The sequence below is a fragment of the Podarcis pityusensis genome (assembly GCF_964106645.2).
Source record: "Podarcis pityusensis genome assembly, chromosome: 3".
Lineage (NCBI taxonomy): Eukaryota > Metazoa > Chordata > Lepidosauria > Squamata > Lacertidae > Podarcis > Podarcis pityusensis.
The window spans coordinates 34,528,993-34,541,225 of record NC_138026.1 but is presented as its reverse complement, the minus strand read 5'-3'; the positions used below and the strand labels follow the sequence as shown (position 1 = coordinate 34,541,225).

At 49.1% G+C, this 12,233-nt stretch overlaps 2 protein-coding genes across 4 annotated transcripts in view; both read left to right on the top strand.

The window, feature by feature from the left end:
* The window catches only part of EYS (eyes shut homolog), a 500,175-nt gene that overhangs the window by 129,582 nt on the left and 358,360 nt on the right, over positions 1-12,233 (top strand). The window lies entirely within an intron of this gene.
* LOC308472805 (integrase/recombinase xerD homolog) lies at positions 3,777-8,285 on the top strand. Its single transcript, XM_080998027.1, has 2 exons — positions 3,777-4,137; positions 6,517-8,285. Exons 1-2 carry the CDS (start codon positions 3,789-3,791, stop codon positions 7,494-7,496), a joined length of 1,329 nt encoding a protein of 442 aa, XP_080854153.1. The 5' UTR covers positions 3,777-3,788; the 3' UTR covers positions 7,497-8,285.

The following is a 12,233-nucleotide window of genomic DNA, read 5'->3' as shown; positions in this document are numbered from 1 at the left end:
CTGTCATGTGTATAACAGGAGGTACCAGTCTAGTGTAAATTGCACCCCATATGAGATGCTTCACGGAAGAAAGCCATGTGTAAAGCATTTTAAAATTTTTGGTTCGGAGGTTTGGGTGCACACCTCGCAGGGTGACAAACTGAGCAAGCGTGGAGAACATGGTGTTTTCCTAGGATATGAGAAAGGGTCTTATCGTGTTCTGATCACAGACACGAAAACCATAAGGCTGACCAGGAGTATTGATGACAATCCACAATGGGACAGAGTTGGCGTTTTTCAGTGCCATCCCATTTGTGATGATGGTGCAAAAGGGGCAAAGAAAGTTAAGAGGGAGGCAAGTGTTGTTGGTGATGATAATCCTGATGCCAATGTAGTTCCAGATGATGGCACAGATTATCAGAGCCCAAAAGCCTCAGGTGAGTCTGACCCTGACTCAGACTTAGCAGCTTCATATACTTTAGCTCCCCATTCTCCCAAAGAGGAGGAAGCACCAGAACAAGAGGATCAAAGAGTTCTGCACAGGTCCGAGAGAACAACCAAGGGTGTACCACCGAAAAGGTTTTCTGAAGAGTTTGCAAAGACTGCGGTCACGAGCAACTCTGGTGGGGTTTTCAAACCTAGCATGAAGTGTGCTGAGAGTAGTAGCACAAAACGCTTTATTTATTTCCTTACCTGATATTTGAAGGAAAGCGTGTATTTGAGTTCTGAAAAATGGTTTGTTCAAATCTGCCTAATTAGAAATGTCAATTTGTATCTGAGAGGAAGAAATGTGTGTGAAGATTTTTCCAGAAGCTGCTTATTCATTTGTATTGTAAAAGTGTTATATGCCGGGAAAAGAGATACCTGCAGATATGTTAACCAAGGTTGTAAGCAGAGAACAACTTTTGGAGTGTATGTGCAAATTGCAGTTATGTTAAAGATTCTTGAAATGGTCGGATGAAATGGGGGAGGATGAGGAGATTTCACCCCTCCCATACACAAGAATCTCCTGATCATCTCCTGATGGTCTCTGCTGACTCTCCAGAGAGAAGGAGGCGTGTCCTGCCTATCTACTTATTCTGCCCAGCAACATATCTGTGTGTGTGTGTGAGAGAGAGTCAGTCAGTCAGTGTATCGGAGAGAGTGAGAGTGTGAGAGATCCTAGAGATAAGATTGCTGCTAAGAGCAGCTGCAGACTCTCAGTGTAGCATTGATTTATGCTTAGAATATTCAGCTCTGTATATAGCTTTGTATCATAGTTGTAGTTATAGAATAAAAGGAAGATATTTTACAGAGCTGCTCTCCGAGTGGTTTATACTCTGCAAGACTCTGCAAGACTCTGCAAAACTCTGCTGCGCAACGACTGTATTCTTGAGACAGTGAATCCGGTGCTCTCAGCTCTAAGCTGTGAGTCCACAGCACTGTGACCTGTTCCTGTGGGAAAAGGAGGTCTCTGGCGGTGCTACCCAGCTCGCCTAGCTCAGTCGGGGTTGAGGTGCATGAGTCCAGTTGGCGCACTGGCTCTAGGGCGATGCTGACAGTTTGGTCAGACTCATGCTGGTAGCTTCGAGAACACTATCCAACCATCTCGTCCTCTGTCGTCCCCTTCTCCTTGTGCCCTCCATCTTTCCCAACATCAGGGTCTTTTCCAGGGAGTCTTCTCTTCTCATGAGGTGGCCAGAGTATTAGAGTCTCAGCTTCAGGATCTGTCCTTCCAGTGAGCACTCAGGGCTGATTTCCTTCAGAATGGAGAGGTTTGATCTTCTTGCAGTCCATGGGACTCTCAAGAGTCTCCTCCAGCACCATAATTCAAAAGCATCAATTCTTCGGCGATAACTGATTACAATCCAGTTACTGACAAATCCCCTTTTGCCAGCCCTTCAGAGGATGGAGCTTTCCTTGCGCTGATGATGCCCCTTTCCCGTCAGAATTCTCTATGAATCTCATGGAGTGCCAGGGAGAAGGAGGCACCTGTCTGATCACACAGTATGCCAGTCCATATGCACCCTCGCTGTGTTTTATAGGCAAATATACATGGCTAGCAAGGTCCAAGCACACAACAAGCTCATTTGTATGGTAATTCTCTTGTCTTGAGGACATTTTTGAGACTTGGCTGATAAAGCGTGTTCTCATTAAGGGAGAGCACGTGTTGCGGCTGGGGCCAGGCAAAGCACCCTTTAGTTGCCAGGCAGAATTGAAGGACCAGGATTGGTTGTTGGTGTTGCTGGGGAAAATTGTATGTTGCCAATTTGGGGGTGGAGATCAGAGAATATTTAAGCAAGGCCCACGGAAAGTTGCTTTCTCTTTCGCTGTGGGCATCGGATCGAACACAGTGAAGGACTGGTTGTATAAAAAACTTTGACTCTCTTCCTATTTTCTTCTTTTATTTCTTGATCTCTTGTAGTTAGGACTCTCTACCCCCCCTCCTTTTATTTCTTTCTTCGTTCTTTGTTTGTTTATTTCATTTGTACCCCCTTTTATTTCATTGTTTGATTTGTCCGTAAATTTAATTTATACCTCTGTCACAGCTTCCCTGGGGCTTTAGGCCCTGTGGGTCGCTGGGGGTGGCCGCGGGGGGTGGGCAGCGGACCCCAGGCTTACGGCCCGGTTCACGGCCGAAGCACAGCGGAGGGGTCGGTGCTTTGGGCCTGGCTACTGCCGGCTGGCACCAAATTTAATTGCGGGCCATCGGGGGCCAGGCTCCCCCCCCCACTTTGTTTTCTTTACTTACCGGTGAGCGCGGGAGCCTGGGGAGAGGGTGCCGGTGTCCGCGGTCTTTCCCTTCGCTCCCCCGGCGGCGGCCTTTTCGCGCGCTCCGGCGCGCCCTACACGGCTGAGGCAGGCCGAGTTGGGAGGAGGCGCCGCGCAGGCGCCCCTGCGAGCTGCCGATTCGCGTCTGCACTCTCGGCAGCCTTAGGCCTGTTAGGCCAGTTTGGGAGAGGCCTGGTTTCCTCCCTCTTCCCTTGCTGGTGGCCCGGAGCGGCCGGGGAGCCGGCGGTGGGTCGCGGGGCGGCTTATTTTGGGCCGTAGGAGCCTCCGCGGCCCCCCCTTTTTTCGCACCCGCCGTTGGTGTTCTGGCGCGCTACTGCGCGCGCAGCGGGCCAAAGTAGGGCCATTTTAGGCCGGGGCTGCCTAGCGCGCCCAGCAGTTTGGCCCAATTTTAGGCCTGCATCCGGCCTAATTCAGGCCTTTGGGGTGGGCCGACTAGCTGAAGGCTGTAAGAGCCTCCATTTTGGAGTCTGGCGGGAGCGCCATTTTCTCCTGCCTTCCTTTCTTGTGTGCTGGCCTCTAGTGGCTGTTCATAGCAAGTGCGGCCTATAATTGGCCTTGACGACCGCTGGCGCCACCTGCTGGTGAGCTCTATAACTGCAACTGCCGGGAATAAAAGCAGAATTCTTTGCTGTTTGGGATAATTTTATTGTTGAGTAGGCTACATTGATAATTTTGATTGCATCTAATTATAAATTTGTATTCTCCTGGTAGCAGGTATGGCTCCAAAGAAGAAGGTGGCGCAGAGGCCTGGACTCGCGTCCTCAGCGAAGCGGCCCATAAAAGGCCCGTCCCAGGCTCTGCGTTCTCCTGAGCCAAGCCAATCGCTGAGACGCCTCCAATCTATGGTCACAGGTCTGGCTGGTGACCCGGTGGCATTGGCACATGTTGAGGCTGAGGTGGATGGCTTGCTTCAGCGCTGCTCGACTCCGACGACCTCTGCTGCACCCCCAGCTCCGCCTGTTGGCGCACCTCCTTCGGTGTCATCTTCTTTTGAAGATGAGGGAGAGGATTTGTCAGCCGGGGGTCTTTTGCATACTATGCGATCGTCCCAGTCTCCGGTCTTACCTGCCTCCCAGGCTGCAGTGCCAAGGGTACGGGGCGGCCCCAGGGGGGCATCCAGGCGGAGGGCATCCGCCCGGATTCGGGCGGCTCGGGGTGCAGCTGTGCAGTCCTCATCAGCGGTGAGGTCTGTTCCTGGTTATTCACCTGTAGTCTCTTTTCAGTCAGTTTCAGGTGAGGTGCTGCAAGGCGATGGATCTGAGTCTTCTGTGGAGGACAGCCTCCCTCCACCTCCAAAGTCTTCTTCCGGTGGGCTTCGTCGCCGAAAGAAGAGTTCTAAGAGGCGTGCCAAGAGGAGACGGAGAGACACTTCATCCTCTTCTGCAGGTACTTCGTCTCAAACCTCCAGTAGCGATGAGGAATCTTCGCTTAAGCTGTACTGGGGCTTTGGGGAGACCTCGGGCCTCCCAAAATGGGCTTGGGAGCGGAGGGCGAACTCTCACAGGGCAAAGTATGGGGCGGTGCAGGACTGTCTGGAAGGGGTCCTCATGCCTGACGTGAAGGTCTCTACTAATTCAGCTAGGGACATTATACCCGGTGCCCACTTGCCTACTAAACTGCGATCCAGGATTCTGGACGGCCGTTACATTGATATTTTTAGCTTGGCACCCCCTCAGGAGAGTCAGGACTCGCAGGATAGGGGTTTGGCAGCCACAAAAAGAAGGGTGGTCTTGCCGAAAGTGGAAAGGACCTTCGATAGATGGTTGGATAGTTTCCAAGTGTTCGCTGGAGTGGTGGCAGCGGCTTACCCACGGAGGTCCATGCACCTATGGGTTTATTTGTCCATAGTCCGTTCAGCATTTACGATGGCTGGACCGTCTGCTGCAATTTCTTATGATGAGAATTTTAGACGCAGGGCTGCCAAGATCCCCACTGCCCGCTGGGATCGTAAGGATTTAGATGTCTGGACCACTTATGTGGCTCCACATATCAACAATAAGGTCCCTGAATCGCAGAAACCTAAGAATGTGCCAGCTAAGACAGGTCGCAAGTTCTTTTGTTGGGATTTTAACAAGGGTACCTGTCAGCGCCAGTTCTGCAGATATTCTCATAGTTGTGAGAGGTGTTCAGGGAACCATCCAGCATCTACTTGTGCAGGGGTTCGACGGCCCTTTCGGAAAGGGGGGGCTCTCAGCAGCCCCCAAAGGCCGCTCCCCAGGCTACAGTCGCCGGAGCAGGGAAATAGTGTGCTTTCCGCTTTAGCTTATACTCCGGTTAAGCTACAGCCGTTGTTGTCATTGTTACAGTTATACCCTCTTCAGGAGGCAGCGTCTTATTAGCGTGACGGCTTTTCTTTGGGTTTTAGAATCCCAGTGGCGTCAACTCCAGTAGCCAGGAACCCTTCAAACCAGAAGTCTGTGAGGGATATGCCTGAGGTCGCGCGTAAGAAAATTGGGAAAGAACTGGCTTTACGACGTATGGCCGGCCCTTTTGCTGTTCCCCCCTTTCCCAATCTACATGTTTCACCATTAGGTATAGTTCCTAAGAAGGCTCCGGGGGAATTTCGCCTAATTCACAACCTTTCTCACCCCAGGGGCACATCAGTAAATGATGTTATTCCCCCGGAGCTTTGTTCCGTGAAGTATGCCTCGCTTGATCAAGCGATCAAAATGATAAGGAAATTTGGGCAGGGTGCCCTGCTGGCCAAATGCGACATTGAGTCGGCATTTCGGCTGCTTCCAATTCATCCCGATGACTTCTGGCTGCTGGGATTTCAGTTTGATGGGGAATTTTACTTTGACAAGGCCATGCCCATGGGCTGCTCAGTAGCCTGTGCGGCTTTTGAGTGTTTTAGTTCCTTTTTGGACTGGGCTCTGCGCAAAAGAACTGGTTTGGGCGGAGTCACTCATTATCTCGATGATTTTTTTAGTGGCCTCAGCTAGTGATACGGGAAACTGCGTGGTGTTGTTGCAGGCCTTCGCGGCCTTGACTGAGGAGCTGGGGGTGCCATTAGCCGCGGAGAAGACTGAGGGTCCTTCTACGCAGCTGACTTACCTGGGTATTTTGTTGGATACGGTGGCACAAACTTCCAGTTTGCCGGCGGATAAGATTCTCACCTTAAAAGGCGTCATTTCTGACCTCATTCCCTTGAGAAAGGCTACTCTGCGACAACTGCAGTCGTTGCTAGGCCACCTAAATTTTGCTTGTAGGGTGATCGCTCCGGGGCGGCCTTTCTGTTCCTGCTTGGCCAGACTTATGTCTGGTCTGAGGTCCCCGAGGCATAGAGTGCGCTTGTCAGCCCAGGTGCGTGCTGATCTTCGTATTTGGTTGGAATTCCTGGAGGAATACAACGGGGTGTCACTTTGGCAGGACACCTTAAACCTTTGTAATGATTTTCAGGTGCACTCAGATGCTGCAGGATCATTGGGTTTTGGTTTGTATTGGGATGGCAGGTGGTGTGCTGAGCGTTGGCCTCTGGCTTGGCGTGGGGAAGCTATAACTCGGGACCTAACTTTTCTTGAGTTTTTTCCCATTGTAGTGGCCGTCCATTTGTGGGTCGAGCAATTCAGGGACCGGCGTGTATGTTTTTGGACAGATAACCTGGCGGTGGTGAACGTGCTTGCCAAGCAGTCTTCACGTTCACCTAGGGTATCAGCCCTGCTAAGGGTTTTTGTTTTACATTGCTTGCGTTTTAACATCATATTTTCTGCTCGTTTTGTTCCTGGAGTGTCTAACGAGATCGCTGATGCTCTGTCCCGTTTTCAGATGCGGCGGTTCAGGTCCCTGGCGCCAGTGGCTCGAGACCGTCCGGAATTTTTCCCGGATCATCTCTGGAACCTTGGCAGCACTTAGTTTTACAGGGAGTAGCTGCATCTATTGCCCCCTCCACGTTGCGGTCCTACAAGAAGGCTTGGACTGATTTTTTGTATTTTACTGGGCGGTCAGTGGTAGGGGGAATGGGCACACCTCATTCTACCGCACAGGTGCTCCGATATTTGGCCCATCTGTTTCAGATGCGGCGGGCAGCCAGGACCCTGAGATTGCATTCAGCTGCAATTTCCTTCTTTAGCAAGGTTTATTTTAATAAGGATCCTTGTGGGAAGTTCGTGGTGCGCAAGGCACTGGAGGGATGGGGACGTCTCTGCCCGTCCAGACCTGCTACGAGGAGGCCTATAACGTTTGAATTGCTGACCGAGATGCGAAGTAAATTGAAGGGCATCTGTTGGTCTAGGTTTGAGGCTCGGTTATTTTCCGCAGCCTATTCGTTAACCTTTTTTGGGGCCCTGAGAGTTGGGGAGGTGGTGTTTGAACCTAAGCAGGATGGAGGTTCTAGAGGTTTGTTGCTGCAGGACGTGAGCCTGTCTCAGTCGGAACTGCAGGTCCATGTCAGGAGTTCCAAAACTGATCAGCTGGGTAGGGGAGCAGTTATTCGGCTCCCAGCAACTGGGCTCGGGGGCCCTTGCCCAGTTAAGGATCTCCAAAAATATATGGCTTTGCGGCCTACGGGAGAGGGGCCCCTGTTCATTCATGAAGATGGGCGCCCATTGGCGCGTCATCAGTTCACCGGTGTCTTGCGCAAAGTCATTGCTGCTTGTGGCCATGTAGCCTCTGAATTTGCTCCGCATTCCTTCAGGATTGGGGCTGCAACGACAGCTGCTCATTGGGGCTTGTCGGTTAAGAGGATTAAAGACCTGGGCCGTTGGAAGTCGGGCGCATACAGGGGTTATGTGCGGAAACGATGTTGATTTCATGTACTCACATCTGTTGTTTTACCCTAGGTCTACCCACTATCCGGGTCTGGATAGTGGGGCACAGTATTGTGCATTGGGCTGCTTGCAGAGCTCGGCAATCCGAATTGGGAGCTGGCCTTGGCTTTCCTCAGCACGTGCAGGTGTCCTGGATCGCCAGAAGGGGGATGCTGTGGAAGGAATTCTTACCGCTCATGCAGAGGCGTGTTCTGCTGGAGGGCCCCCCCACGGCGATTGTGGTGCAGCTCGGGGAAAATGATATGGTTTCCTCCTCTTGTTATGTTTTACGTGCTATTATTTTGCAGGATTTGAGGGACTTGGCGGCCTTGGTGCCCGCTACTAAGATAATTTGGTCCCAGTTGCTTCAGCGTTGCATCTGGAGGGGTAGTCCCTGCCCTGCGGCCACCGAAAGGGTGCGAAAGCGTATCAATTCGGCTGCGAGCAAGCTGGTGTCTGATCTGGGTGGGCTTGTGATTCCCCACCCAGATATTAATGTTAAAGCCACTGATTGCTACAGGTTGGATGGGGTTCATCTCACCTCAGTTGGGAATGATGTATGGTTGAGGTCAGTGGTGGCTAAGTTGAGGGTGTGTTTAAGTTTGTGAGTGGTTGGCGGCGAGCGTAAGGGCTCGGGTGGCGGTTAGGCATTGGTTTAAATTGGTTGGTGGAGGGGTATGGATTGGCTGTGCCTGCCCCTCAGGTGATGCTGCTGCACGGGAATTCCGTTAAAGGAATTCAGGGGCTTACCATCCTTTCGTCCAAACCCCTGGAATCGGGTTTGGGCCGCGTAAGCCTCTAGGAGCATGTGGGGAGAAGCTGAGGGTCTGTGTCGCAGCTCCAGTTATCCCGGAACTTGTTCCTCCACACTGGCTTCCGCTGGAATCCGGAAGGCAGTGCTGTCCCCAAGGCGGGGGGACAGATAGTCTTAACCAATGCCTAAGCAACCACTCACAATTATGTATGATAATAAAGTTGTGGCCAAAAAATTATGCCAAAAACCTTAAACAAAAATTACGTGTGAAGTGTGAGTTATTTGGGGTAGGGTGTTTTGGGGGACCTCAGCACGCAAAGCGTGTTCTCATTAAGGGAGAGCACGTGTTGCGGCTGGGGCCAGGCAAAGCACCCTTTAGTTGCCAGGCAGAATTGAAGGACCAGGATTGGTTGTTGGTGTTGCTGGGGAAAATTGTATGTTGCCAATTTGGGGGTGGAGATCAGAGAATATTTAAGCAAGGCCCACGGAAAGTTGCTTTCTCTTTCGCTGTGGGCATCGGATCACCCGCCCGCCCTCCCTTGTTTGGGCTTCCGCTTTGACCTTGCTATGCCTGTCATGGGGTCGTTCGCATTGATGCGGGGGCCTGGTAGGAATTTTGCCATCTGGCTGATTAGTGCGTGCCATTTGGTTTTTTGCCTACTGCGTAGCAAATCGTCACAACTTGTAAGGTTGGCGGTTAGGCATTGGTTTAAATTGGTTGGTGGAGGGGTATGGATTGGCTGTGCCTGCCCCTCAGGTGATGCTGCTGCACGGGAATTCCGTTAAAGGAATTCAGGGGCTTACCATCCTTTCGTCCAAACCCCTGGAATCGGGTTTGGGCCGCGTAAGCCTCTAGGAGCATGTGGGGAGAAGCTGAGGGTCTGTGTCGCAGCTCCAGTTATCCCGGAACTTGTTCCTCCACACTGGCTTCCGCTGGAATCCGGAAGGCAGTGCTGTCCCCAAGGCGGGGGGACAGATAGTCTTAACCAATGCCTAAGCAACCACTCACAATTATGTATGATAATAAAGTTGTGGCCAAAAAATTATGCCAAAAACCTTAAACAAAAATTACGTGTGAAGTGTGAGTTATTTGGGGTAGGGTGTTTTGGGGGACCTCAGCACGCAAAATGAACACAGCAAGACAGCTCCCTTCAGGCACGACTTCTATTAACTATTGTTTAACTGTTTCCTGGGGGTTTAGTCTGTTGCAGCAAAAAGAACAAAGTGCCTTGTGGCGCCTTGAAAGACTCAAGACCTCAGCCCCATAATACATTTAAAGCACTATTATACCACTATAATAGGCATGGTTTCCCCCCAAAGAATCCTGTGAACTGTGGTTCGTTAAGGGTGCTGAGAGTTGTTAGAAGACATCCCCATTCCCCTCACTAAGCTACAATCCCCAGAGTTCCCTGAGAAGAGGGATTGTTAAGCGACCCTGCTTCCATTTGGGCACCAGGTTAAAACCTGGTTATTAGTGTTTAATGATAGCCTCACTTTGTAATGACTGCAGCTTGTGCTTTAAAAATATTTATTGCCCACCCCCATCCCCCACTACTGAACTGTAGTTGGATTTGTACCCAGCCCTGAAAATCTTTGGCTAGGGGGTGGGATATATAGTATAAACAAATACATATGCATGCCACCCAGTAATATTGCATTCTTTCTGATTATTGATTTAAAGGGCTGTCTTTCATTCATTTTCTAACTTTTCTTTGTTGTCCTTGCTGCACTGAGGTGATTTTCTGTCCTCTCTCATTTGCCGGCTCACTTTGATGCTAAATGTTTGCTGTTTCTTGAAGAAGTTTCTGTGGAATGAAAGAATTCCAATTAAATGTCTTTTGGAGCATTTTCCTCTCCATCCCAATCACCCACCCTGATGCTTGCGCTATTTCTTCCAGCTCTAACTTTAATGAACATAGTGGACCTAATGGCGTTGTAATCAGTTGATGCTACTACTTAACTCAGTTTGAAGCCCTGAAATGGTGAAAGGGGGAAAAACATGTTTGTTTTCTTTGCAGGGTTTGCAATAAGGTAGTTGTCTACTCGGAGACTTGCAGGAGGTGTGGTTGTAGTATAATGCAATAAAATAAAACCAACTTTGTTCTTATAAGACCCGTCTATAAATTTTAAGTAATTGCACTATTAATATAGTAACTTTCCCTCCTTAAGTTTCTTATACCCATGAAGAGCAGAAAGTATTTTATGATTATTATTGATCTGTAGGAATTAAGATGGTTCATTAGGATGTTTTCATAATTTTTCAGTGCACATTACTACGTTATGTACAAGTTTATTGCAAATTTATTTGCAGCAATATTTTGACATTTTTGGAAAAATAAATGTACAAAGGGAACAGATGACATAAGAGGGAGAGCTTGGTGGCAGAGCTGATTTGATACTCCTGCCACTATGCAGCGCACTGAGCTCCCTACACTCCCCCCTCACCTTCTCGGTAAGCAGCAGCAACTTGCTGTGTTAGGAAGCCAGGAGAGCAATGGAGCCCACCAGCATTACCTCACCAGCCCCTACTGGTGGCACTTCTGCTGATAAGGTCCTGCGGTGCATGTTGTGCATGATTTAACTATAGGCTCTTTCACACATTACGTGGAACAGAGGCGCAATCTGCTTCTACACATGTGCAAGTGTTTGTGCAAAAGACGGTTTACAGACTGCACACCTGTTGAATGTAACATGTGAACTATATGTAGGCTTGTTCACATTTTGAACACAGGTGCAAGCTCTCTCTTCACATGCATAAATGTTTCTGTGAAAGAGTGTATACTTGTTCATTCGGTTATTTGATGCCTAGGTACACAGACTGCACTTATTTACCATTATATGTGAATTACTGTACATGTGTATATCTCAACTATTTGTGTAAACAGGTACATATACACTTGCTGAATGTAACATGTGGACATTTCTTAATACCATAGAGTGATTTGATCTCAGAAATAATGTATGGGCAGGTCCTGCTCTCCGAAAATTCCCTGATCCAAAAATAAGGACTTATACCAAAACTACACTACAAACATGGCTGATTCTGATATCTGAACAGCTGGAGTTTCCTCACTTTCGTACTTGTTTCTGCTTTGCTGGTCAATGGCCACCATTTTTGGACAGAGACCATGGAGAGAGGGAGGTGTGAGAAAGACTGGACAAACCAGAGAGCAGGGGAGATCAGACAAATCAGTTTTTTCCTTTGTCTCTGTTTTGCTGGTTTGCTGCAGCCATTTTAGGAAGAAATCATGACAGGGGGTGGGATCATGAACTGGAAATGTTCCCATAGGAAGTAATGCAAATTGTCAGCTCATTATGTGAATGCTCACCTAATAAACAATTTCCTGGGAACACACTGTGTTTGGTAAGCAGGATCTGCAAGTGAATATCCTTTTTGGATAGCCTTTTCTTCATGGGAAGGCAGGCTGCTCCATTCTGCAGTGCTTAAAGTCCCTATATTTTTCTTTCATTTACTCTCACAACATCAGTGAGAGCCTAGCTGCTATCGATGCACATTTCGCAAAGCCTGGCATGTTACCCCACATAAGTGATTTTAGTTTTCTGATGTGCTAGATTGAATAGAAGGCAATTCTTGTTAGTCTAGGTACTTCAGAGTTCAGGATTAATAGCAACTCTGTAAATTCAGAGTTTCTCAAATGACCAGAGGCCAAATGTGTTAGATCAGGATCTTTAACTATATTGTCAGAGTGTTTTTCCCTTCCCATCAACACCACTTCAGGTCCCCCCTGCTTTTCTTAAAGCTGGCTGCTCTCTCTCAAATACAAATTTACTTCAGGCATTGTGACAACTTAGTGACAGTATTGATTGTGGCTTCCAAAACTCCCCTAGGAGGTTTCTTCCAGACATTGAAGAATAAGGACCTTATAAGTGAGGGAATTGAAAGACCAAAGGCAGCTCTGAACCAAAATAGTTGCAGCGCTGCTGCTGTGTCTTGCTCTGTCTGTGCTTTGAAAGCATGTAAG

Coding starts and splice junctions, on each gene's coding strand:
- LOC308472805 (XM_080998027.1), top strand. CDS start 3,789: ATGCGATCGTCCCAGTCTCCGGTCTTACCTGCCTCCCAGGCTGCAGTG. Junction 4,138..6,516: donor CACTTCATCCTCTTCTGCAG/GTACTTCGTCTC, acceptor TCCCGTTTTCAG/ATGCGGCGGTTCAGGTCCCT.